The following is a 27,557-nucleotide window of genomic DNA, read 5'->3' as shown; positions in this document are numbered from 1 at the left end:
AGTTAATAAATAAAGAGGAACAAACTTTAACAAGAAATAATTTAAAGTCTAATGTCTGGGTTAAAAAAAAAAAACAATCCCTCAAATGCAACATGAATGACAAATTTTCTTGGCAAATTCTCCTGAGTAAAAACTTAAAGGGGCTTCATTAGCCACATTATATGGGCTAAGCAGTATTATGAAATGTCCTAAAAGCTAACATAAGTGAAAGTTATTTCCAAAAAAGTACAGGGCCCGGTTCTCTAGAAATAATCATCGCACTCTAGTCTTTACTTCTTAGATCACACATGGATTTGGGCTCAGCTCTGGACCTGATCTAGGAGAGGCACTGGAGAACTTGGAAGCATTGAGAAGCTGGTGCTGGGTATACAAAAAAATGACGAATGAGCGGGAGGACTAAAGATGGGTAGCCTAGTCAGGAGAGGACCTGCAAGCTGCTTTCCAGTAGGTCAAGCCCTGTCATGTGAGAGGAGCCCCTTCTGCTATCTCTCCAGGTGTTTCCCAGCCTGTCCACTCAGGGACTCCTAATGGCTCCAGGCTTGGCATCCACCTTGCCCAGTGCTTCCCACATGGATCTGTAGGGCAAGATGTCACTATATCACACACACACACACACACACACACACAGATGCAGCTAACTATTTAGGTAAAACTGTACAAACAGGATCCCTTACAGTAGAATGTTTCGGAATCTTCTAATGCTACTATCATTATGAATATCTAAGACAGAGAGCTGTGTTCCAAGTTTCCCGATCTCTGTTGAATTCAGAACCCTTTCCTGGAATTAGTATCCTTCCACACACCCAAGCACCCTGGGAAACCTTGTTCTAAGCTTTTCTCCCTTTCACTCTGTTCAGCACTGATACAGGTGCAGGGGGTTAGGAAACCAAAGATTAAGACATGGTCCCTGCCTTCAAAGATAGCTTCATCCATAAAAAAGAATGCTTGAAAGCAAGCCTGCACTTAATAACATGGTGGGGGGGGAGTATTTCATGGAATACGACCACCTCACAGGTTCATGTGCATTCATCTGGTATCCCACAAAGTAACATGGCATCATCCTATGAAGTAGGACAAGGCTAAGCAGTGGCCTTGTATTCTCTGACCGAAGACACAGAACGCTGGGAAACCATTGAGTCTTCTTTGTGGACACTGTTCAGTCCCAAGACTCATCCATCTTTCTTACATCCTCCAGTTCTATCAAGTCAATTCATTACCAAGGAGCACTACCACTCCCTCTAGGACGTTCCATTTCTTAGAGCTTTGTATATAGGTGTTTTAAATTTACCAGCTCATTCTACCCACCCTACCCCAGGACTTGCAGGAAATGAAATAAAATCAGTATTCAAACTGCTATTCAAAACAGTATTCAAATCAGTATTTAACCTGGTATGAACTGCAACTCAGTTGCAAGGCTTACAGAAGGCTAGATTTCAATCTTTGCTTTGCTTTGGTACTAAAGGACCAAGATCAATCCTTTTATTTCAAAGTATTGGGTAAAAATACTAAGAGGAGAAGAAATATGGCCAGTGATGTACCTTGCAACCTGGCTGGAGACCAACACATGGATAAGGGCCACATGCCTGAATGGAGGGTTAGAAAGGTGAGAAACTGACATGGGTAGGATGAGGCAGTAGAGAAGGTCATGGAAGTAGGACTTCCGGTCAGCATTTGGACAGGAAGAGAGGAGGAGGAAGAGCACAGTAAGTAGGGTCTAAGGGTCCTGAAAGGTCCCCCAGCCTACCACGTTCCCCTCCCTCATCACGCTAACCATTTTTGCAGACCTCCTCATGGACAAGGACATGGTTCTCATCTCTTGATCACCTAGCAACTTCCTTCCACCCTAATGGCCGCCTTCCATTTAACCTTAATGAATCAAAACTTGTTGCTACAGCAAACTTGGGCTGGTTCAAGAGAAAGATTTAATGCTATGCAGCAACTTCCTTTTAAATAAAAACGAAAAACTGACTTGTTCCACCATATTTCTTCCCCAGAAAGGAAAACATTTATAAAGGTTTCCTTGGCCACGGAGGGAAGAAACACATGTTTATCACTCTGTTTAAACTCTACAGTCTCAGGGACGATGCCGTCGAGGGGGCCCCCCAAACTTCCTGTCTCAGTGGATCTGATCCTCTGGAAGTAAAATTAGCCCTCCTCGGCTAAGCACGCTCACGGCTTTTCAAATGTGTACACTTCACCAGGGTTGTTATAAATAGACTGCATCTTGATTTAGGACACATCAGCCACTGGTGCTATTTCGGTCCCGCCTTAGCAGTCAGAGCGTCCCCGAGAGTCGTGTTTACAGGAAAGGGCACGGTAGCACAGGGCCATGCACTCACCAGTCCCGAAGCTCTCCTCCCCACAGAGGGACAGTTTGCTCGCATCCATCAAATTCCCGAAAAACTTCCAGCCCGTTGGGGTCTCATACAAAGCGATCTTTGTAGCATTAGCCACCCTTCAAAGGCATGAAATCAAAGTTACATCACAGCAGGACTGTTAGCTTAGTCACGTGAGGGGGGGGGGGCACTGGCAACCGTTATTGTAATCAAGGGTCCCATTTAGCACGGCTCGGAGGTACACATAATTCTAAGATGGATGGAAAATCGTAGGAGAAAACTTGTGCACAATGGGCTATTATACGTGGATTCGGAGGAGGGGGTAAAAGAGGAAGAAAGAAGAATTAATTCAGGTCACTGAGGTTAATATCTTAGAAGGAGCGACAGTAGCAAAATGTGCAAGGCTGTTTTTGAGGCTCTTTCCACCCAACGTGTTTTGGACACAGACTGGCTATCAGCATTCCATGAAGAACAAAGGAAGGATGTTTTGATGCACTTCACGTCACAGACTCATGGATTATTGGGTTTAGGAGGGCACCATTTTACAGAAGAGGGCACAGGGTCTAGGATGGTAGGTGACCAGCCTAAGGTCCGCAGAGCCAGGATGAGCAAAAGCCTGCTATCTAGCCGCCCAGTCAATGCTCTTTTCATTTCACCAGAAGCCCAGAAAGGACAGTGTCCTGTGGATCTCCCATTTGTACCAACTCCCCCACGCTGCTCCTTGGTCCCCTATCCTCTCCAACACAAATCTACTCCTTCCTATGTATCTGTAGACTATTTAGAACCTTACAGGCCTTTCTTTTTTTTTTTAAGGTCCCTTTCCCTCTGAAAAGGAAGACGAATCTACATTTCATTCGCTGTTTTTAACGTAATGCCTTCCAGAAAGCTGACCTTATTGCTAGCACAGCAATGTCACGTTTAGACTCTTAACATCTGAAGAAAATTAAATCTATACGCTTGAAAGCTGAAAATACAATAAACTTTTACCTGGGTAATGAGTTATTTCCATTGTGATTCTATATGTGCATTATCAATTTTTCCAAAAACTAGAATTAAACTGCTCTTGGATGACACGGAAGTTATTTCTGGGCCTGCTAGGTCTAATTACAACAGTTTGGCCAAAACCAGCTCACAACTTCAGCTGCAGGATGTGGACCCAGAAGCACAGGGTTCTAATTCTCGCTTTGACTTAGCTGTGGGGTCTTCAACAAGACGACTAGCCTCTCTGACCCTTGGGGTCCTCTTCTTTAGGATGAGGATTGCTGTGACAATCAATTAAGACTATAAACCACTCTATGAATATTATCATCAACTTCTTCTTAGCAGAAGGGAAGTTAGCACTGATTGTGTTAACACATATCCCTCCTCTCCCCCACAGTAGGAAACTACTACATGGCCCACTTGGGCCAATGAGGAGCAAAGGTTCTGGGTTCAAATTCTGACTCAGCCATTTACTAGCTGGGTTGACCTTGGGCAAATTACTTAACTTCTTTGGCCTTTTGTTTTCCCACCTCTAAAGTGGGGTTATAGATAGCATTGACCTCCAAAGATTGGTTTGAGAATTAAATGACTTAAAACACAAGGCAATGCTCAATAAATATCAGTTATTCCTAGAAGAACCTTGATTCTGCTTTCTTCTCTGACCTTGACCTTTTATTCATTCACTCATTCCTTATCCATTCATTCACCAAATATTTACTGGGCACCTAATATGTTCTAATTAGCATTCTCCTTGGTCCTCATTTACTATGTATTACTTGTATTTTTTTAATTGTTTTAGATGTGGTCTCACAAATCACCTTAAAGCCTTTGTAAATGAGGGGTTATATAACAAATAAATAAATAAGCAAATCTGAGATACTAAATGTTTATTACACTGGGTCCTTTCTCATAAAAACTGAACATAATTTTCCTTAACTATTTGAGCTTTTTGTTTATTTGGATTTTGGAGAAATGAACATTTACTGTGTTTGTGTATGGACGGGCACCCAGCGAGGGATGGACGTGGAATGCTTCTTCAGAAGTGTTCTGACATACTGACCCTCCTTCGAACTGCTCTTTCATTCAAACTCTGTGCACACCTGCTAAAGGAGGGGGGTGGTTCTCCAGAGTGATGTCTTCAGTACAGTGGGGCTGCCATCCACTCATTTCTTCAGTAACATTCAACTGTTCTTTTTTAAAAAGGGTGTGTGTGTGTGTGTGTGTGTGTGTGTCCTACTGTATGCCAGGCACACCATGGCATACACTTTAGTGAATAAGACAGTCTTTTCGCTGTAGAAGTTTACAGTGTAGCAGGACAGACAGGTAAGCAAACAAGCTATGGAAACAGTGTGGTAAGTGCTGGAATGGAAGAAGCACAGGGTCGTGAGGAAGCTCAGAGAGGGGACATCTAATCCAGAAAAAAACCCACCCCTTCCCTCATAAACTTATATGTGGAATAGAAAAAACAAAACAAACAAACAAACAGACAGACTCTTACATAGAGAGAACAAACTGGCGGTTGCCAGAGGGGAGGTGGGTGGGGGAATGTTGAAACAGGTGACAGGGATTAAGAGATACAAGTCCCAGAAAGGCAGAGCACAGCATAGGGACTACAGTCAGTAATACTGCAATAACATCATACGGGGACCGGTGGGGACCCCGCTTACTGCAGTGAGCACTAATACACAGAATTGCCAAATCAATATGGTGTGGGCCTGACACTAATAAAACACTATATATTAAATGTACTTCAATAAACAATGTTTGACTAAATAAACAGCACACATTATGCCTCAGATGCCCAAGCTGCGGGGGGGAGCAAGAGTGTTCTGGATACAGAGAAGAGCCCGGTGAGGGCCACGGGAATGAAGACCTACCGGTCCAGGGCCCCACTGGTGGGCATGCTGCGGGCAAAGCCTCGGACCCTGGTTTGCTGGAAATACGGAATGCTGAAGATGTTGGCAGCAATGACAGCCACGGAGTCCGAAGGGTTCACAAAGAACCCACGCTTGCCCAGAATCATGTTTCGATCCTTTGGGAGAAGGGGGATTCAAAGGAAGAGCTTTTAATCAAACTGTTAAACAAACAAACAAACACCACCACCAACATAAAACTATCTTACGTGGGGGGGTATCAAAATTTTAAATTCTCAAATTTAAAACTGGTACCTTTATTCATACTGGGTTCTAAGCACTGAACTTTGTTTCTAATGGCTCTGCATAGTACACTGCTACACCAAAGGCACCCCCATGCCAAAAAAACAGAAGCTGTTTTCAATTAAAGTGCAAGCACAAACTCCTTCTGAACCAGAATCTCTGCTCCCTCCTCCAGAGGCCGGCTGACTTGAACTTCCCAGACCTTTTCCAAACTCTGGAATCAATCACCTCTCTCCCAAAGGAGAGAAGACATCGACATAAGAAAAGGAAACAATGACTGTTCGCATAGTTTGGTGGGTCTACTAGGCATCTTTCGAGGAATAAAGCAGATTTCTTCAAGAAAGGGCTCCTAAATCACGGCCCCTCCATCTGATGCAGGCCTCAGCAAAACACACTGCCACCTTCACTGCTTCCTCGGTGCCTGGTGTAAGGAAGTACTCGAGTAACACTGTGTATGGAGGAAAAAACTCCCATCATGCCCTGCTTCAGAAAGGGGCACTGCAAAATAATGTCTTGCGGGACCTTTTAATTGTCCAAAATTTTGATATGGGAAATTTTATGTTTTTTCGGAAATAATGGATTCTGGCTGAATTTAAGAAGAAGAGCAATAAAAATATATTTTTGTCTAAGTAAAACGTGTAGTCACAACGTGTAGTACCAACGAAAATACATTTCTTCCCTGTCTGTTATATAGTCACCAATGTAAATAAAACAGCCTGTTTATTAAAGATACTAAGTGTAGAGAAGGAATAAAAGGTTAATTCTCTCATTATAGTTTTATTATTCAGCTAATGCAAATGACAAATGGGTATATTATAAGGCCAAAATCTTTTAAAGGGTTGAATAAACCTAGGATGGATTTCTAGAACCTGACCAGCTCATGAAGCACCAGCTGTTATACCATAACTGCGCCCTGATCACCCTGCCACTCTTAGGAAACAGGAATATCTAAAACCAAACACATGGGTCCCATTTCAAGGACTCATTCCTGTTCAAGAGGGTCCTCTAATAACTTAGCCCTGACCCCATATGCAGTGAGGACTCCTCGACAGTAACTCACTCACAAAGCCCACAGGGCCTGACAGAAGCAACCTGCTTCTCCCCGCTTTGTAGGACCAGGCTTGGCCCGCATCAGAGTTCATGGAAATGCCCTTGTACCCACCCCATCTCCATCAAAGGCAGCCCCGAAGTCGTGCTCTCCTGTTTTCATGGTCTCTACCAGGTCAGCGGCGTAGGTGAGGTTGGGGTCAGGATGGTGACCTCCGAAGTCCTCCAGAGGGACACAGTTAACCGCTGAGTTGGCGGGGGCGCCCAGTTCTTCGCAGAGGATCTTCTTCACGTATGGTCCCACAACTACGTAAAATGTGAAATGAAGAATCAGAAACTATGATTTGTTAAAGCATGTCAGGATCAGGGGAGGAGGTGGAGGCATTCTAAGGAGAATGGCAGGAAGGGCAATGAGAACATAAAGCCTACGTTCAGGGGCCAGCAGTGATAAGTCTGACTAGGATGGAAGGTTTTGCCAAAAGGAATAATAAGGGGTTCGACTAGAAAAGGTGGGGCTAGTTGATGAAGGAAAATGGGGGAAAGCAGGGGAGTTAGTGTCTATGAAGGCCCTACTACACACCTTGCCAGGGGCTTCACAACCATTTTCTCACTCCTCCAAAAAAAAAAAAAAAAAAAAAAAAAAAAGAGCTCACAACATAGTAGAGCTTAGTGCTTAAGAGCTTGGACTCTGGAATCAGTGTTTGGGTTCAAATCCCAGCTTGATTAACCATGGGCTGTACAACTGTGGAAAAGTTATTTCATTTCTCCGTGCCTCCAGCTACCCTATCTGCAAAATGAGGATAATAATGGTGGCTACCTAATAGGGCTGGTGTGAGGATTTGACAAGTTAATAGATAGGAAGCCCTGATGACAGCACCTGGCACATATGTTATAAATATCTGCATTATGATCACCTCTACTTTATAGATCAGAACACTGGTCTGAGATAAAGCCACTTGCCCAAATTTACATATCTAGTGGGAGAGGGAGCTGGGATTCAGAGCCCTAATCCTCCTACTATATCCGGTTATCAGACAAACTGGTTAAAAATAGAAACAAACAAAAAGTAAGAACTACCAGCAAGAGGAAAAACCAGCCACATACTTTTATGGTGACATTTTGTACAACTACCAAGAACATTCATCTCTAAAATGCTGAGAATGTGTTTTCATCAAGGAAGCTACAGACACCAATGTAGGCCACAGAGGTTGGAAGAGGATAGAAGATGTTTCTCCAGTTAGGGGTCACATTAAGGAGGCTATGGACACACCACAGAATAAGGTCAAGGCAGCCAGGGCTGTGAAGGAAATAGAAACTGAAGCATTAGAGGAACCCCTGAAAGACCTGGAGAACAAAGTGTACTTCATGACCAGCTTCCTCTACCCCACACCCCAACACAAACCCATTCTTTATATTTTTTTATTTCTAGTTTTTATTTAAAATCTAGTTAATTAACATATAAAGCCCATTCTTTTTTTTTTTTTTTAAAGATTTTATTTATTTATTTGACAGAGAGAGATCACAGTAGGCAGAGAGGCAGGCAGAGAGAGAGGAAGGGAAGCAGGCTTCCTGCTGAGCAGAGAGCCCGATGCGGGGCTCGATCCCAGGACCCTGGGATCATGACCTGAGCCGAAGGCAGAGGCTTTAACCCACTGAGCCACCCAGGCGCCCCTATAAAGCCCATTCTTAAGCCATTCTCCTCACGTCCCGAACATAACATCTCTTAAGCCTTCGTGGCTTTGCTCCAGCCATTGCATCAGCTGGAAATGACCAGCCTAGATCTTTCTCTCATAATAACTAAGTGGGTTGCCAACTTCTTCCAGGAAACCTCTCTTGATACTGCTAGTCAAGCTATGCCTTCTTCCATACGCCAAAAAGAATACTAGAAATTCTATCTACCCCTCATTTTGTTAGCAGTTTTTGACCCATCCCAACTCCCCAAGTCCCTGCCTACCCCCAATCACACATGTAGCAGGTACTCAATACATACCAGGTGAATGGTGTGAAATGACAGAATGGCTATTATCTTAGTAAGGAAGTAGACGCATTCTGCGGGACTCCAGAGGCAACTTAGGACTCAAAGGTGAGGTTCAGGGATGGAAGATATCAGCCCACCAGAAGGTTTTCTAACTGTGGTTTCACAGTGTAACAGGAGGCCCTAACGGCACATGGAAAAGGTTCAATCCCAGACAGAAAGTGTTCCCAACAAGGCGCACAGCTGGACTCTAAAACCAGGGAGACTCTTTCCTGCTCAAAGATTCGAAAATTCTAAAGTTATTTCAAAACAAATAAATAACCTCCGTGCTCAGGAATTCCCGTATTTCTCCATGTGAGAAAGCCTCACGGTTCTAGTCCACGATGGTGGCTGCTATCTCTGCTGACCGAGCCACACACCCACAGAGGAAGAAGAGGGAGAGACACCCAACTGCTGTTCCTGAATTTAATCCTCCGCTTGCTCTTGTAAGCTCTGCTCTTCTAAGAAATGGCACATATGGGGGCAGCTGAGTGGGGTATGGGACTCAGAACATGTTGACCTCTTCTAGCAAATGACTCCCCCCACCTTGGAATAGATGGGGGCGTTTGGGAAGAATGTAAGGTATCTTCTGAGGGGGAGGAAGCACCCACAAAAAGTTGCTTAATGTGGAAACTCTGACCTTTGCACTACCTTGCCACAAGGAATGTCTCTACCATTTTTCGGCTATATACAATTAGATCTTTATCTATGTGAATGACGCTCTGATATGATGGCAAACTCACTATTTAAAAACCGTGAAGCAAAGAGTCTTGAGAAAAGGCTTGTTAAAGCATCATGGTACCCAAGGTAGAGAGCAGCTTGCTGTCTCTAAGAGGAGGCAAGGGAAGAGACATGGCTCCATACCTCCATGCATGGCATCGATACGGATCTTCAGTCGGTTTGGACCAGAAAGCAGTTCTTTCAGTGCACTGAAATCAAAGATGTTCCTCAGCATGGCAGCATAAGCTTCCACGGAATCCACAATTTCCACTGTGAGAACAAGCAACGTTAAAAGATGGGGGAACTAAACACATTAAGAAATATTACCCTCAGGCCGCCTGGGTGGCTCAGTCAGTTAAGCATCTGACTCCTGAGTTCGGCTCAGGTCATGATCTCAAGGGTCGTGAGATCCAGCCACATGTCAGGCCCTGTGCTGAGCTGAGCATGGAGCCTGCTTAGGATTCTTTTTCTCTCTCCTTCTGCCACTCCCACCTCCTTCAAAAAAAATTTTTTTAAAGAAATATTATCTTCTGAAATGATTACATTGCTGTAAACCCACAACAGCTACTTTAAAAGGATAATTATCAAGCCCCTCCAGCATGCCCAGGCTGTTACACAATCTCTTATTCAATACTAACAATATTCCTGACAGGAAATGTTCTTAGTCCTATTCTGTAGATAAGAAAGCTTCAAGCCTGAAAGGGTAAGTAACTTGCCCACACAGCTGGGATGGGGCACATGTGGGATTTTTTTTTTTCTCCCAAGATTTTTATTTATTTATTTGACAGACAGAGATCACAAGTAGGCAGAGAGGCAGGCAGAGAGAGAGGAAGGGAAGCAGGCTCCCCGCTGAGCAGAGAGCCCGATGCGGGGCTTGATCCCAGGACCCTGGGATGATGACCTGAGCTGAAGGCAGAGGCTTTAACCCACTGAGCCACCCAGGTGCCCCACACATGGGACTTTTGACACAGGGTTGCCTGACTGTAAATTCAGCTACATGGCCACACTCCCTCCTTGCCTAGCATCATAAGAAGCACATTTTGATGATATAAGTAACAGGAAATGCAATGCCCACTTTCCTTTCCTTTTTCTAGGTCTACTACCATGGAACTTAATGGTAAAAAGCAGCGAAAAACATTTTTAATAAACCACTTCCCACATGTACCACTAAAGAAATAAAACAAATATAAGAACTTAGTATTGTTCTTGTTGGATGTGCGGGGTTCTGAACATTTTTGAAACATTAAGAGTTTAAGAAATTCTCTACTGGTATTTTCTAAACCCTAAGCATGTCTTCAAGATGTGCCAAGGTGCCAGGTTATCTTCGTTAGGATGAAACCGCGACCTCTCAATGGGTAGGTTCCAACAAAAATGCGTTCCATCAAATTGCAATCCAGAGGAAAGTGTGCACATTAGAACAGCCAAAATGCAAGTCACCTTACTAACTACCTCATTCTTTTTATGCTAATATGAACAATGTTATAAACACTGACTCCATCAATTACTGCTAATATCTTGGCATTCAACCACAAAATCTACCACAGCTGCCTGTGTGGGGAGTTTCATTTAGCCCCCAAAATGGCTGACTTGGATTTTACTAAATATCAGGGCAGGAAAAATAAAGAATCCAAGCCCAGGCTTCGGGATCATTCACACCTGAGTCTAAATCTGGTTCACCACTCACTGACTGTGGGATCTTGAGCTTGTCATGTAATCTCTCTCAACCTTTGTTTCCTCATCTGGAAAAACGGAATACAGATAGTGCTGCCCTCACAGGGCTCTGTCAGAATAAAGTGGGATAATCCATGTTATGAGCTTGGCATATAATGAACGCTCAATAAAAGTTAGCTTTGAATGTAATCCTACAGGTCTTCTAGTCAAGGCTATTCATTTTATAGGCATGGAAGCCAAGGCCTAGAAAATTGGAAATGATTTATCCAAAGTCACAGGGCTGACTCCTGGCAGGGCCCCGAGAGTCCAGGTCTCTGGATTCCCAGACCCAACTCCAGACCTGCTAATTAAGGCATACAAAGGTTAGTGACCACGATCTTTCCAAAACTGAAGACTCATTGTCTTAAAACCTTGAAAGGCAAACTGTTCAAGTTGGAACTAAAGAGGGCAGGAGAGGAGGAGAGTCAACGTGCCTGTGAATGGTTTGAACTTGTTTTCCAGGTCAAACTGCTGCTTTCCCAGAACTCCAAGGTCTACTTTCAGGTCAGGGCAAATTGCATATTCTTCAATTGTCTTGCTAATTTGGAAGATTTTATCCGTTATTGCTTCTGGAGCAGGACCTGGAAATCAGAAAATGAACTGTGGGTCATTTCGTGGTACTGACATGAAAATACAAAGAACACAGAGCTCATCCATTCCCCTTCATGAGCACATGTGCCATTCCATCATTTAGGAAGCAAAGTACCAAAATTTCCTAAAAGAAAATATCACGTTAATGGTCATTCATGCATAGCCTCTCATATTCAGGTACAGCAGAATGAGAATCATTCTGATTCTGTCACCAAAAGGAAAGAAAGAGTTCCCTTGCGAAGGATCAGAAGCAGAACCCTGGCCTTCCAAGGCCTCGGTTATTAGTTTACCCTAATGAACAGAAACTGACTACCCTCAAAATGACAGCAAACTCACCTCCATTGGAAATATTAAATTTGATTCCAAAATCTCCATTGGGTCCTCCTGGGTTGTGGCTGGCTGTCAAAATGATCCCACCAATGGCTTTGATCTTTCGAATGATGCAGGATACGGCAGGGGTGGAAAGGATTCCATTCTGCCCGATAACCAAGCGACCAATCTAAGAGAAGAAATCCACAACGTGCACCTTAATATCAATAAATCCAGAGCTACTGCCCAGAAACATCAAAACAACAGGCAGATGGACAAAGAAATAGTGCTGAACCAGAAAAGATGTTCTTTAATCAACACCTACGGCTTGGGTTATTATTATTTTATTATGAAGTAGAATGTTACTGTTGAATAATATTATTATTGAAGTAGAATTCGCATTGCAGAACAAAGCCATTCCTTCACAAAGCCATCCCTTCAGATAGTTTTTGGGGACTTTGTAGTTTTAAAATAGTGTGTGGCCTGGGGAAGTGCTCAGACTCTGGCAAGAAAACACAGAGTATTTGAAACATAGTCTTTCCAGACCAGGTTCATAATTTTCCACTGAAAAGTTGTTAGAAAACCCACATTTTTATCCAGTTCAATCATACTTTCAAACCACACTGACAGGAGAAGATGTAAGTTTAGCTGGTTAGAGAAATTCTACCCAGAGAGAAGGCTTTTTGCAAATTAAAAATTTTTTTAAAGTGAAAAGGGCAAACTTTATATGAAGAGTTTAGAATCTGCGACTCATAAACTTATCTTTCCAGTCAAGCCTGGATTCTGATCGGGTGGTCCCCTCCGAGCAGGACAGACCTACCCATATCGGGGTGTACCTGGGTTACCTGCTAGGCCTAAAGCAGAAGATGCTGGGGCTTATTATTGGTTAATCCAATCAGAACCACCAACAGGAAAGGACTCCAGGTGGTATTTTGCTGTGTTCTCAACTTACCTTCCCATATCTCTCATAGATGCTATCAGCACAGCTCCTAAATCTTCTTTCACTAAAACGTAATTTATGTTTGCTTCACCATGACCCAAGTTGGAAAAGAAGGAAGAAGTCCCATCAGTTCCTTGAACATACTTGGAGAAGACCTGATGACTGCATCAAAAGATTTATAAAATGAGGAGTTTGTGCCCTCATTCCATTCTCCCTTCTGATAGAAGAAAGGGACAGGGGTGTTTTAAACGTTTCCATTTGTTATTTCCTTCTGCCCCACCCAAGATAAACATGCTTGAAGAAATGACTTGTGGTAGAAGATGTGTCTGATGATACCTGGATTCTCTGGGAAAACTTTTCTGGGACTGTTACCTCTGCCCCCCTACAAGTCACCGAAAGCTTGCCTGCCTCGTCATCAACCCCTCGGCTGCCAACCATCTCCCAGGAAGCAGCTGGTTCATTTCAGTGACCTCTTGGCTCTCACTTGTCCATCTCAGAACAATGTTCGTTAGACCAATACATTTGCTCTGCCTTGCCTCCCTCAGGAAGTGGTGATGACCACGGTAGGCGGTATAACGAGGCTCCTCTGTAAACTAGAGGGACCAGAAGGCGGTGCAAAATCAACATTAATGATTATCACCGAGCCATAGAGTGCTTTCTAAAACCCATCACATGTTCGATTCATTCTCATAACTGCTCCCTAGGACTGCTGTGTAGACGAAGAAGCTGAGGTCCAAAGTTATGACGCTGCTCATTCATCCATTCTTGCATTCATCTAAAAGCAATAATAAAGTGTTTATGAAAAGATGGTATAGGAGGCACTGGGAGAGATGACAGGGCAAGGTTACATGGCAAATTAGTAACCATAGCTGGCCACTAACAGCTAACTCAATACAGTGAGAACAGTAACATCTCACCCTTCTAGCAGTTTCTGGGTTCTTGTAAGAGTGAAAGTCTATGGTTGAGCAGTTCCATAATTTCGATAGGAGTGGCTTAATTAGAGATGGCAATTTAACCAGCCAGAGTAGTGATGGAGTTATCTGGAAATTATACTTGCACATACTTGCACATCAGTTATACTGACCTATACTCAGATCTTATATGTATTTGGTCTGGTGAGGGAGACTGGTGAATGAATATTAAGCTGCATCACCCAAGTCATCCCTTATTCTACCATTCTTTAGGGTGAGATCTGCAATGGTCAACCAGTCAGCAATGGTCCAAGAATGAGGGGATTATACTGGGGGTAAGAATAAGAAAGTCAAGAGACAGAAGCAAAGAAAGTCCATGGTTCCTTCTTCCTCTTCAGCCCAATAAGAGGTAACAGCAGATCAAAGTCTCTCCTTCCAGAGGACTCTATCCTATGAATCACCTTGGGAATATTAATCCTCAACCTGATATTGAGGAGATATTACTCTATTACCCTCCTTCCCTTGACAATATCTGGAGAATTGCAACAGTTCCTGACTCAATCTCCCCTTTCTCTCTCCCACCTGTACCACCCTTATTCTACCCTGGCTGATTCATCCTTCCGACTCAGGACCACCTCGTTCATCTTTTTAAATCATAGTTCTGTGCCTCTCCTCTATGCATACCTTCCCTGTACTATACGATCCAGAAATTCTAATTCGAGCTGTAGACACAAAAGAAAGCAGGGACTCAAACAGATCACTTGTACACCCATATTCATAGCAGAATTATTCACAATAGCCAGAGGTCCATCAGCAGATGAATGCGTAAACAAAATATGGCATATATACACCGTGGAATGTTATTCAGCCATAAAAGGGAATGAAATTCTGATACATGCTACAATGTGGATGAACCTTGAAAACATTGCACTAGGTTAAAATAAGCCAGACACATAAGGACAAGTATTGAATGATTCCATTTAAATGACATACACAGAAGAAGGCAAATTCATAGGCAGAAAGTAGAACAGAGATTGCTGGGGGTGAGGGAGGAGCAATGGGAAGTTATCGTTTAGTGGGTACAGAGTTTCAGATGGGATGAGAAAAAAGTTCTGGAAATGGATAATGGTGATGGTTGTAGAATACTGTGAGTATAATTAATAACACCGAAGTATGCACTTAAAAATGGCTGACACACTAAGTTTTATGTTACATGTACTTTACTATTTAAAAAAAAAATGTATTTTTTAAAAAGAAAAATCCTTCCCTGGCCCCCAAGTGTCTACCAACTTTCAGATAATTCCCTCTACCTGGTACTGAAAGTTCCCCCATCAAACAGCCTTTCCTGTCCTTCCTTCTCCCTCCCGCTACTCCTTCCCACATGACACACTACCAGGAAGGATACCTCACGGTTTATGTGCCATTTTATCATCCAACATGACAGGGAGCAAACTTAGTTTTCCTTTTAAAAAACAGGGCCTCAAACTATGAAAAGAACCTAGATGTCCATCAACAGATGAATGGGTAAAGAAGATGTGGTGGGTGTGTGTATATATATGTATACACAAATGGAATACTATCTAGCCATCAAAAAACCAAAATCTTGGCATTTGCAACAACGTGGATAGAACTAGAGGATATTATGCTGAGCGAAATAAGTCAATCAGAGAAAGACAATTATCATATGATCTCTCTGATTATGAGGAATTTGAGAGGCGGGGGGAATTGTGGGGGGTAAGGAAGGAAAAAAAAATGAAACAAGATAGGATCAGTAGGGAGACAAACCATAAGAGACTCTTAATCTCAGGAAACAAACTGAGGGTGGCTGGGTTATGGACATAGGGGAGGGTATGCGCTATGGTGAGCGCTGTGAAGTGTGTAAACCTGGTGATTCACAGACCTGTACCCCTGGGGCAAATAATACATTCATTATATGCTAATTAAAAAATTAAAAACAAAAAAAAGGGCCTCATGTTTTCTTATGTTTCACAAAGAAACAAGTTCCATGTTCTTTGCCCTACTAGTCATACACACATATTCTTATTTCTAAACATATCTCTACATTAAAAGCTCTGGAGACCAAATGAGATATCGGTATTATAAACAGGGGCCCACTAATGTCTTATTTTGTACATTAAAATTTCCTGTACTTCTTAGCTCACAGAAGCATCATGTAAAAAAAAAAAAAAAACTTCTTGTAAATGCAGATAGTTCTATGCAAATAAAAACAAAGGGAAACTTCTAACAAAGGCAAATTATATTCTACAGTCCACAAATGCACCAGATAAAAGTGTAATAAAGAGGGAAAAAATGAAATGATCTTCATTTAGCTCACTAGGCTGAAGAGGCTTCCAAGAATCAGCTTAAGGGTGAAATGGATATTGATAGAGGTGGGGAGGAAACAAACCTGTGGCAATAAATCATCTTTCCTCTACATTTCCTCCCTAGAGCTCTGTCCACAGTCAAAGGGATGTTACAGGAGTCAGAACTGAGGATATGTTAGAAAAGGAAGGAATCAAACCATCTATCAGATTAAAGTGCTTTACAGGTCCACTAAATGTTTTACGTAATTCAATTTGGTTGCATGACTGCTTTAAATGCAACACTATTTTAAATCAAGAATGCCCTTGAGAAGATTTGAAAATACTGCTTGGGCTGCCACAGCTCTAACAAATAGGCACTTACCATATTTAGTCAATTATTATCACTTAAATGTATTATTTAGCAAACCTTCAGATCGTAAATCTGACCAAGTCTACAGGGTCTGCCTGAATTACACATTCCTATCACCTCTTCCAACATCCTTCAGCTCCACACAAAAATGAAATGAAGCCAAATATATCACAGCAAAGGGGACAATGTACCACATCCACTCAACGATCTAGATATATGCCGAGAAATAATGTTCCTTTCGTTCTTTCTCTAAAGATTAAAAGCATCTTAATACCTTTCCCTTTGCAGCTCTCCTCAAAGGTGAAATTTACAACATGTCACATTTTATCTTAAAAATCTGTATGCTTCATAATAATTTCATATTTGAGTGCTTTATCAGCAATTTTTACATGAGAGGCATTCAGATTCTGAAACTGGGTAGGAAGGAAACTTCGCATTATAAACAATAGGATCTACAAACATTTTAAAATTTAATTTGGTGGTGTGTTTTTATTTTTGCTTTTAATTTGGGTTTTGCAATCACACCTGCTTGGCATATTATTTAAAAGAGACCGACGGCCAAAGCCCAACACATTTGGTTGCCATGCTAAATTTTTATGTTCTCAGGACCAGAATCACTCTCGGAAAGGAAATACAACAGATTTTTAAAATTTGTGAGTTCTGAGGGACCGTGTGCTCCAAATTATTGCTAAGTATAATATAAAACACTGAAAATATATTTTTGGTCCCACAGAGGAATCTGCAGAGCAAAAACAGCAATGTCCTGCTGCCCACCTTCCTGCAAATCATCGGGACTGTGCGAATTGTTAGATTATCAAGATCAATGCCTTCTGGCACAAGATTCCTTCTGATTTGGTTAATTTGGCCAATGCAGTTTTTCACAATGCTGAGCTCTCAGCCGAGCCTCCTTATATTATAGTCTTACAGGAGTTATGAACTCTCCCCTGTTGCACAAATTCGCCGCACACAGGGCTTCTTTGTGTCCAAGGTCATTATAAGCAGGCTCCTCTGTAACAGGTCCTCTTGGTAGGCTTATACCTAACATTTTCCAATCCCCTCCTGGCATTTCTGCATGACTACCAGGATCCACAAACAACAGCACGCCGTGGCTTTTGTTTTCCTGTTTGACAAGTGACTGAACTTCAACAAGGAAGCCATTGAAAGAAAACAAAATCCTCCTCTCTCCTCTACTCATTAGAGCCGTCTTACATAGGCGAGGGTACCCCTCAGAACTAGGTTAGAATGTAGATAAGACAGCTTAAGGCTGGGGGGTGTGCTTTAATGTTTAAAAAGCAGCAGGTACTTTTTCAAGCAAAAGGCATGGAGTACAACACAAAAGGAGCCAAACTTACATTCCTAGATCCCAACATGACTACTGTAATTTCAGGAGTAATATCACAATACACGTTTTCTGCAGTCACAATGAAACGCTATAGGGATGCTAGTAGAACTGAAGTGTACACAACATACAAATCCTTGTACTCTTGTATATTTCTGCAAAACGAAGAAAGAAGCATATGTGGAGAGCCAGAAACATAATAATAATTATCGTATACCAACCCCATTGGCGGCCGCCATCTGCACTATTGTTTCTATCGCCGACTTATTAAAATACCGCCCATCTCCACCAACCACCAGTGAGGATCCCTGGCGATCTTTGAGGTCTATGGAAAAGAACAGACTCTGGATGAAATTCTCCAGATAACATGGCTTCGCCTCAAAACAATAGGTTTTCTTCCGTAATCCACTAGTTCCTGGTTTTTGGTCATGGTAGGGTGCGGTAGCAAAGGTCAACAGAGGGAGAGGACCTTCTTCCATTTTCTTGTATTTCTCAGAAATCCATTCACCAAAATTACTCATCTTTCATTTTCACCACTTGGCTCAGTGAGGGTGTTCAGGGAGCAGGCAAGGGTCCTCAAAATAGTCTGTCCGACCCGAAGCTGCAACAGTGTCATCTGAGTAACTAAAGGAAAGGTTGATCTCTCTCAACCAGGAAGCTCTGTTAAGTCCTTGCTGTCGTCACCCATGGTGAAAAGTTAAGGGCCACACACCCATCCACACCCACACAAAAAACACATTTTCCAAGTTGTTTTGGTGAGGATACTTCTGCCCACATAACGACACCAAATACCCTTCAATTATTTTTGCCGCATCTCCCCCATTAGATAGTCCAAGGATACTGCCTGTGGCAGCCTTCCGTCACAAACACCGGATGGCTGCCAGCCTCCACTCGCAGAGCCCAGGCAACGATGGAGCAAGTGCAGTCCCAAAAAGCAGGGACTTTTGAACAGGACACCCTGGTGTGGCTCCCGCTGCTCCTGACACCTCTTAATGCAGAGCCTCTCTGGGCACTCATCACTGAGAAGGCCATCTGCTGCTACAGTTGTCCCATGCCATCCTAGCAAGCTAAAGGTCAATCTTAAAATGGAAGTGAGGGATCTGTTACCTCTGGTTTCCTTACACCACCATCATTTTGATACCCAAGTAATTTTTTACTTCCCACATGCAATTCCAGTTGGAAGGAAGAAAGTCACCGAACAGAAAAAATTTATTCATTGCCCACCAAGGATTTAACAAGACAGTATTCAGCTCCAGAAGAGTAGATACCTACAAATATGCCCTGAATGATCAATACCTTGGTCATTCCCTTGATCTTAGGGAAATGTGGGAATGGAGATGCACCAAATCCTTGAAAATGCAAGAGAAACAGGGAGGGGGAAAAAGTATGTTTTTCTAAGTGCATGAGGTTTGATCAAGTTATTACCTGGACAAATAATATGAACGTAAGATTAAACTTTGTGTTTTCATTTTCTCAGGTTTTTAAAAAATATTTTATTTATTTATTTGACAGAGAAATAGAGGACACAAGGAGGGGGAGCGGCAGGCGGAGGGAGAGGGAGAAGCAGACTCCCCGCTGAGCAGGAAGCCTGACACCGGGGCTCGATCTCAGCACCCTGAGATTATGACCTGAGCCAAATCAGATGCTTAACTGACTGAGCCACCCAAGTGTCTCCCATTTTCTCAGTTTTACATAGACTTGGCTTTTAAGAAAACATTTTTAGTGAAGCAGGTTAAGTCCTTTGCATTTGAAGAACCTAAGATGTTTTAAAACATTCTACCTGAATAAATTTAATATCCAACCCCCATTTGGTCCCTAAGATTTTATTAATGATCTATTTAAATGCATGTTTCCTTATCTAGTTCAGCAGAAGTTGACAATTAAGAAACTCCATTGTCAAGGTTTTGGTGAACTTGTCAAGGATGCTTAAAAAGTAAACCAAGGCTAGTTACACCACATGTTTGGAGAGTCCGACATGCACTGGAGTCCAGGTTTTCAAGCAAAACATGAATAATCACTTGATAAACAAAATCTGAGTATTTTTCTACTAACTTGTCAAGCAAGGTCCGAAAGCAAACAGGACTGCAAGCAGCAGACTGCCCTCTCTGCAGGACCAGCTGAGGGGACGGGCCCCAGAGCTGAAAGCAGCTGCTGGCAGAGAAGCCTGGTCTCCTTCAAATGACAAACGGTGCTGGTCCAAGTGCAGGGAAGACCTCGAGACATAACATTAAAACAATTAGCAAGACCACGTCTACTAAGTCGAAAAGCAGTTGGCCAAAGGACAGGTTTTATAGTTTATTTGGGGCTTTTATTTACTTCTTAAAGTTAAAATTCTTTAGAAATTAATTTATGAAGTCAGCTTGCTATGCTAACCATAGTTTACATGCCTACTGCTGGCAATGACAATAAAGGCATTTTTTTTTAAGTCTGGTGCCAAGTTTTCTCTGGTTCTAGATAAGTTTGCAAATTAGGCCAAGCATATGTGTCTTGACATATTTAATAATAGGTCAAGATTTATGAAATATCAACCCAATAATCTTTTCATTGGGAATAACAGAGCAACCGGCCACATATTTGGTAGTTTTCTTAACAACTTCTTGAAAACAAAACAAAACAAAACAAAACAAAAAACCAAGTTCTTGAAATCCCAGGCTAGACCTAGGGGCACTTGGTCAAAAGGGCACTCCAACATCCCCAGCTGGAATGTCTTTGCCCACACGGTCCAGCATGTTCTCTGCTGATGGTCTGCCATCTCTTGCTGAAGCTCAGTTCCTAAGGCTGGAACCAAGAGAGTTAACATATTGTTGATTTTTTTTCCCACATGCACTGATTTTATTTACAGTTTGATTAATGCAAATCAATTTCATTAAACGAGAAGTCACGAAGAATCAAGGCATAATTATGCAAATTCAAAGTAGATGTTCAATACAAAAAAATACAATCATAAGAGTGGTTTTCTTCACAGCATGAGATCCAACGGTTCTTGCTTCAAAGGACAGGAAATACTTTTTTTTCCTTGAAGACCATGGCCACATCACATGCTAGAACACCTCAGCTTACCAGTGTGTTTTCATGGGAACCATAACTTGTTTCTAAAAAAATTTTTTTTACACCGTGTTGTAAAAGCAGCACTTCTCCTTAATTAAACCTTCTCCTGGACACAGCACCAGTTTCTAACTATCTGAAAACTAACTGATACAGGAAGTATTCCAAATATAACTATTCTGATTTTTAAAAGTTGAAAAAAACCCTTTCTGGGCCCCTGGGTGGCTCAGTCTGTTAAGCATCTGCCTTCAGCTTAGGTCATGATCCTGGAGTACAGAGATCGCATTCTGCATGAGGCTCCCTGCTCAACAGTGAGTCTGTTTCTCCCTCCCTCTCTGCCCCTGCACCTGCTTGTGCTCATGTGCTCTCTCTCTTAAATAAATAAACAACCTTAAAAAAAAAATTATCCTATTTTAAAAAAATAATAATAACTTTCCAAAGCTTAGAAAGAAATATTGCAAACTTGGTAATGTTGGTACTCTTCCAATAACCTGATATGCCACTAGGGGTTGATTATTATTTGCCTCTTAATTTCAAGATTTTTTATATATACCTTCCCTGTAGACCATCTTTATATTTTAAAAATTATTTAACACAAAAGGAAACTTCTGGGTGACCGGGCCGTGACTGAGCACTAAGAGATGAGACATGTCTAACCCGTGGAATCAGGTCACTAAGTGAACCCAGTGCACATCCCTCTTGCATGGAAATATCTAGGTGGACACATGGCCTCTTTTCCTCCCTGTGTGTGAGCCAGCCCTCCAGCGAGGCATGGATTGGGGAAAATTCCCTCTCATGGCTCTCACACATGTCAACGAATACCCAGCAATTTAACTACATGCTGAATCTAAACCTCCAGAGGAAAGAGTTCTACACCCCAGGATGGACAGTAACATTGTCAGCAACTAGACATGTCTGGGACGGTGTTGGTCAGGATGCAAAACTAAAGCAAAAAGACATAACCCTTGCCCTAGAAAAGCTTCTGTTCTAAAAACTGGCCTGAGTCGTAATTTTATGGACACCGTAGAAGTCAACCCCATATAAAAATATTACCAGAAGCAGCAATGTTAGATGAACTGTGAAGTGTGGTTAAAAAAGAAGGGGCATTAAGAACATGAAGCTTCCTACGACGTGTAGACTAAGTGGGGTGGCTATTAAGAAACTCATTTGTTTCAGCTCTCCAGCAAAGGTTGAACTTCATCTTCGGAAACGTTACTGTCGAGCATAGCGAACCCAATTTGGCCTAATGAATTCGCCTGCGTTGCCAGTACTCCTTCACAATGACACAAATTACATTTAAACCATATGGGGGATTTAAGGATTACTCCCTTCAGACAAGGAACTTTCATACTGGTCTTGGGTCCAATCAATTTCACGATGGCAGAGTTATGAACCCCTTCATTCCTGGCCTCACAAAGACTCCAGCTCCCGTTCTGATCTGCGGATACCTTCCTAGTAGATAGAACACAACAGAAACTGTAGACTTGCCCACTCTTTAATCATTTATCTTTCTTTCCATCAGTAAATACTTACTGGACAGCTGACTACCATGTTCTTTAGCTTATGCCACGGTAGTGGACATGGGGGTGGGACGGCTAACCCTGTCTCTAGATGGAAGCACTAGGAAGAAAGCTAGTAATTGGGCTAAAAACAATGGGGATTATCAGACCCCCAGTCTGACACCCAGCACTTGTGACAGCTGAGGGTGCCTGCCTGAGTGGTTGGGGTGTGTGACCCAAGTGACGGGAAGACACTTATTCATTTCTCCCACCAACAGTAGGTAATGATGTCATGAATGCCAGCCCCAGGCTAGGCATCACAGGATAATGGAAAGACCATACGTTTAGGAGCCAGACACAACCAGAGCTCAAAGCTTTGACTTTGAACTGCATGAGAAATTTCATCTTGAGCAAGTTCCTTAACTGCACTGAGTCTATAAAACGGGGAAAGCTCTCAAGGTTGTCCTGGGAATTGAATCAGGTAACCTGTGTGAAAACATGTAGTGCTGTGTCTTGGCATCTAGCAGAAGATCAGTAAATGGTAGCCCCCTCCCCATCCTCAGTCTCCTCATCTCTACAATGGGATCATACCTGCCTCACAAGGTTTTTATGAGGATGACCTTACCAAGTATCTCTGAAAGGCTTTGTGAACTAGAAAAAAATTTAAAGATGTGAAATTCTTTTTTCATTTTCAGGAGGTGGAAGAGGTGAGAAAAAAGTGCATGGACCTTTGTTCTTAAGAAGTTCACGTCAGGGGCGCCTGGGTGGCTCATGCATTAAGCATCTGCCTTCGGCTCAGGTCATGATCTCAGAGTCCTGGGATCCAGGCGGCATTGGACTCGCTGCTCTGCAGGAAGCCTGCTTCTCCCTCTCCCACTCCCCCTGCTTGTGTTCCCTTTCTCACTGTGTTTCTCTCTATCAAATAAATAAATAAAGTTAAAAGAAAAAAAAAAAAGAAGAAGAAGAAGAAGTTCACGTCGAAGGAGCCACCACTGTGTGGTGGCCTCAACCCCGTCCCAGAGGTGCCATGCATAGACCTACAACTCCTGAGACATTATAGGAATGGGGTGAGACCAGAGAAAGAGCTGGGGCAAGACTACAGAGTCTCCTGAAACACATGGCAGTTGATTTTGTAGGCACCAGAAGCTAAGGAAGCTTTTAAGCAAAAGGAATCTAAACTGATAGGTTTTTGGAAAGTTAACTGGATGCTAGCGGTGCATCAAACACCTCTGAGAAGGAGAGACTGGAAAAAGATGAACAGGGTTGCAAAAAAGGATTCCTTCTTTGGCTGCAGTGGCTCTGAGGATCCTGTCAGTGGGGTCTTGACCAAAGCTGCTCGTCTGCCGGCCTCCTGCACAAGACTTCTACTTTAAGTCCTGGGGCTACTTCGAGCCCTACTGGGATTTTTTTTCCTCCAACATGAAGACACCACCCAAATAACCTCTTTCCTCAGACCCCTTCTCCACACTGTGCCTTCCACCCATCCCCTCTCTTCTTGGAGAACTGTGCTCTAGCTACCCGATAAGAGTAGACTCCTAGAGCCATGTTCTACTACAGGACCCTGGTGCCAGGCCAGGATCGCCAGAGGTGGATGTCTGTCCCAAGCTAGAACACTCATATTTTCCCTCCCAGGAATCTAGAATTAGGACTCAAAAAAGTATAGATTCGATTTAGTTAGTCTCTGAACTGGGAAGATCGGTAAATTCAGGAGCTGTGGGGCAGGGATAGTCGTGTCACGAGAATATCCATAAATGGTGACCGACGGCCACACAATATGTGAGAACACCTGAACGCTATTCAGGAGACACCTGTGGCTCATTTAGACATCTCTAAGGTTTGCAGGCCCAGTGTAGGGAGAACTGGAAAACACTTCAGAATGGAATCAAGCATTAAATAGGTTACATGAATCTTCTCAAGAGGGCGGGGGCTGCAGATTCAGCAGACGTGAGAATTAGGGAATGTGGTCTGTGGACGCACGCTGCATGAGACGCCCTATTGACCTTGTGTTCTGGACTGGGGTGGTTTCCTGTTCAGATCTCTGGTCAACATGCACTTCGGCCAGCCGACACCGTCACCCCAATTCAATGGGAAAGATCACTCCTAACTGCTGGGGTGAGAGACTCGTTTTTAAAGAGGGCATTTTTTTTTAAAGGATTTATTTATTTATCTGAGAGAGCGCACAAGTGAGAGAGAAAGCATACACATGCATGCATGGGGGGAGTGGGGGCGGGGGGAGGCGGGAGAGAGGGAGAGTCTTAAGCAGACTCCAAGTGGAGCGTGGAGCCTGACACTGGGCTCGATCTCACAACCGTGAGATCATGACTATGAGATCATGACCTGAGTTGAAACCAAGATTTGGAAGCTCAACCCAATACACTACTCAGGTGCCCCCTGAAGAGGGCATTTTGAAACATAGGAAAATTTAGAATTAAGTATGGATATGAAGTAAATCATAGTCATATAGTGTACAGATAACAAAATAAATCAAACTTGTAGCATTAATATTTTTGCAGTAAGTTTAGGAGAAAATCTAAGCATATTTGATATTTTAAGTATGTTAGGAGAATCTGGGATATTAGTTTATCTAACAGATTAATCTTATATTTCCAATTTCTAATGTGTAGTTGAGCAACCTATTTGGACTTATGCTTTTAAGTCTGAGGTAAGAGAACAATGGAACATTCATAAAAACCTTGTACCATATTTAGTTTGAAGTTTAAATAATCAGATGCAGACAGTTTGCTGTAACGTCTCAGGGTATGGGCTGTGAGGCCCTACTGACAGGCTGGTAACCCAGCTCTGCCGGCCACTAGCTGTATGACCTCGGAAAAATCATTCACTCTTTGTGCACCCGTGGCCTCATCTGTAAAAAACAGGGAGAATAACAGACCCCCTAGCTCACTCACTGTTTGCAGTCGTAGTTGAATGAGGTGATACACAAAAGTTCTAAAACCAGAGCTGGTATAGAATGCCACTTAGTACACTAGTAAGTACCACTTACTAGTTGGGTGACCCTAGGCAAAATACCCAACTTCTTGGGGCCCTCACTCTCTCATCTTTAAAATGGAGACTGAAAATAATACCTGTTGAGACCTATGGTGATCATTTTGCACAAATATATAACACAAATATCAAATCATTATGCTGTTCACCTGAAAGTAATATGATGTTACATGTCAATTATACGTCAATTTAAACAATGCATCCTTTAAGGAGAGTTAAAGAAAGAAAATAGTACATACAGCATGATTTATCTTATAAAGACACAATGAGTTAATAAATTTAAAGAACTCAGCATTGCAGGTTCTGTTGCCTTGTGAGTCCTACGTAAGCCTTAGCTTTTATTACTACCCTGAATCAATCTGAAACTATGCAGCTGTGTTTCATACCTATCTACGGGTATATGTTTTAACAGAGTTAGGAAATGTCCCTCAAAGAAAAAGAGAAATTGCATTAAACTATAAAGAAGGTACAAGGTCTGAAGAATTCCAAGGGCTGGAAGGCTTAGAGCTGTGCAGAGTCTCAGGCTCAAAAAGACTCCTGGAGCATATTTTGAAATTAAAAATAAAATAGTTGCATCAGAGCGTGCACGTCCTTTAGCATCTGTCCCGTCTGCTGTCCATCTGTTTATCCACCCATGCAGCCAGCAGTTACTACAAAGACTGACTTGCTGCATTCATTTCACCAAACGCTATGGACCACGGGAAGAGGACAGACTCAAGTTGTCATGGAACTTTTGGTCTAAAGAGAGAGAGAGGTAAGTCAACATATTTAAAAGAGAAAAAGTGGAGTAAGAAGTGCTAATCTGGGAACTCAAGAGGGAGATATGAGCTCCTAGAGGTGAGAGAGAAGGTAAGGAAGGCATTCCTCACCTCCACAAATGCATTCTTAATTCATGTGGTTAAAACCAAAAAGAAATCTTTGAAGATGCAAGGGGCTTAGGAGGCCTTTTCCTACATACCGCACTTGTGAGAAGGGCTCCTGTTTTATCAGGAATTACCAATATTCGATCATTTTGACCTATAAAAACAGAAACTTACATGGTTCACAAAGAATTTTTATAGGTATCTTCCGTTTCCTTTTTGGAACATCTTCAAAAAAATTTTCATTTAACTCCCTTAAGAATATTCATTTGGTGCTAACAGAGTATTTTCCCATATTCTGGCTATCACCAGAAATATGTATGAAAACCCCTTGGGTTAAAAAAAAAAAAAAAAGGAAAAAGGAATTAATTAAATAATCTAAAAAATGGATCTAAAAATTTGATGTTCAAATCACTTGTGGTTGTATGTTTCCCTCTTGTGGTAGGAAATGGAAAAACAGTCAAGATTTCTCATGACCTCACAAGGGGGCGGGCTAGCGGCATTACACAACCCAGGGACCAGGGGGCTCCACTCACCCCAAATACAATGGGAATCATGCCCCCTAGAGTTTTGTTGCAGACTGTGGTTGGCCCTCTATCACATAATTAAAATACAAAGGGATTTCTGGATTTTTAAGAGGAAAGATATGATGAGGTCGTTCTCTGTCTCATTATTAAGGATTTTTTCAACTGCAAGGCCTGACCAAACTAGGATGTCCAGGTATAAAGGAAGTGAATGAAGGTGGCCACAAACAGGGGCTATCTTTTTCTGTGGAATCTTTGTGAGCCTAAGTTTCTGCGAAATAAGGGTAGTAAAGCTTCCTATAAAAATTCTGACAGTATATGAGCAAAGGGATGTAAAGTGCTTATCAGAATTCCTAACCAGAGTGTGGCAGTCAATAAATGTTACCCAAACTACCAAAATCAGAAAGACATGTGGATAAGGACTGATCACATCCTTCTAACCCAGCCTCTGGTCTCTAGAGCAGGTTAGACCAGGCAGGAAACAACCGATGCTATCTAGGTAGGACTGGGTCATGGAATGTACAACGGGCAAGGGAAAGGTGGGGGAAAGGGAACTACGGCCCCTGCTCTAACCAGAGGGCTTTGGAGTCAGATAGGCCTGGGTCTGAATCCTGCCTTTGCCACCTCTGGCTGTGTATGGCCTTCCTGGCCTCAGTTTTCTTATTTGTAAAATAGAGACAATGACCCCTGCTTTTAAGGTTGCTGCATGCAGAAAATAACCACAGTAGGTCTGTATGTTGGGCAATGTTCCAAGGGCTTTATAAGCATCAACTCATTAGATCTCCACAACAGCAGTGTAAAATCAATGCTATCATTCTCAGCACCATCTTAAGGACAAGGACACCTAGGGATACTGATGATACTGATTTATCATCTGCCCAAGGCCAATTAGCTGGGAA

At 42.5% G+C, this 27,557-nt stretch overlaps 1 protein-coding gene across 2 annotated transcripts in view; it reads right to left on the bottom strand.

Moving 5' to 3' along the window:
- PGM1 (phosphoglucomutase 1) overlaps positions 1-27,557 on the bottom strand; it is a 61,008-nt gene that overhangs the window by 16,826 nt on the left and 16,625 nt on the right. The window contains exons 1-7 of one of the 2 annotated variants that reach the window (XM_032844897.1): positions 17,949-18,328; positions 11,892-12,054; positions 11,399-11,545; positions 9,399-9,524; positions 6,636-6,826; positions 5,195-5,349; positions 2,340-2,455 (exon numbers count right to left, since the gene is read on the bottom strand). In XM_032844897.1, coding sequence (XP_032700788.1) covers positions 2,340-2,455; positions 5,195-5,349; positions 6,636-6,826; positions 9,399-9,524; positions 11,399-11,545; positions 11,892-12,054; positions 17,949-18,248 — 1,198 coding nt within the window. In that variant the 5' untranslated portion in view covers positions 18,249-18,328. Of the gene's footprint in view, positions 1-2,339; positions 2,456-5,194; positions 5,350-6,635; positions 6,827-9,398; positions 9,525-11,398; positions 11,546-11,891; positions 12,055-17,948; positions 18,329-27,557 lie in introns of those variants that run through there. The other variant, XM_032844899.1, reaches the window with a different exon arrangement.

Source organism: Lontra canadensis, unplaced genomic scaffold, assembly GCF_010015895.1.
Source record: "Lontra canadensis isolate GAN:19392208 unplaced genomic scaffold, GSC_riverotter_1.0 scaffold158, whole genome shotgun sequence".
NCBI lineage: Eukaryota > Metazoa > Chordata > Mammalia > Carnivora > Mustelidae > Lontra > Lontra canadensis.
This window is presented reverse-complemented; position numbering and strand designations above follow the sequence as displayed.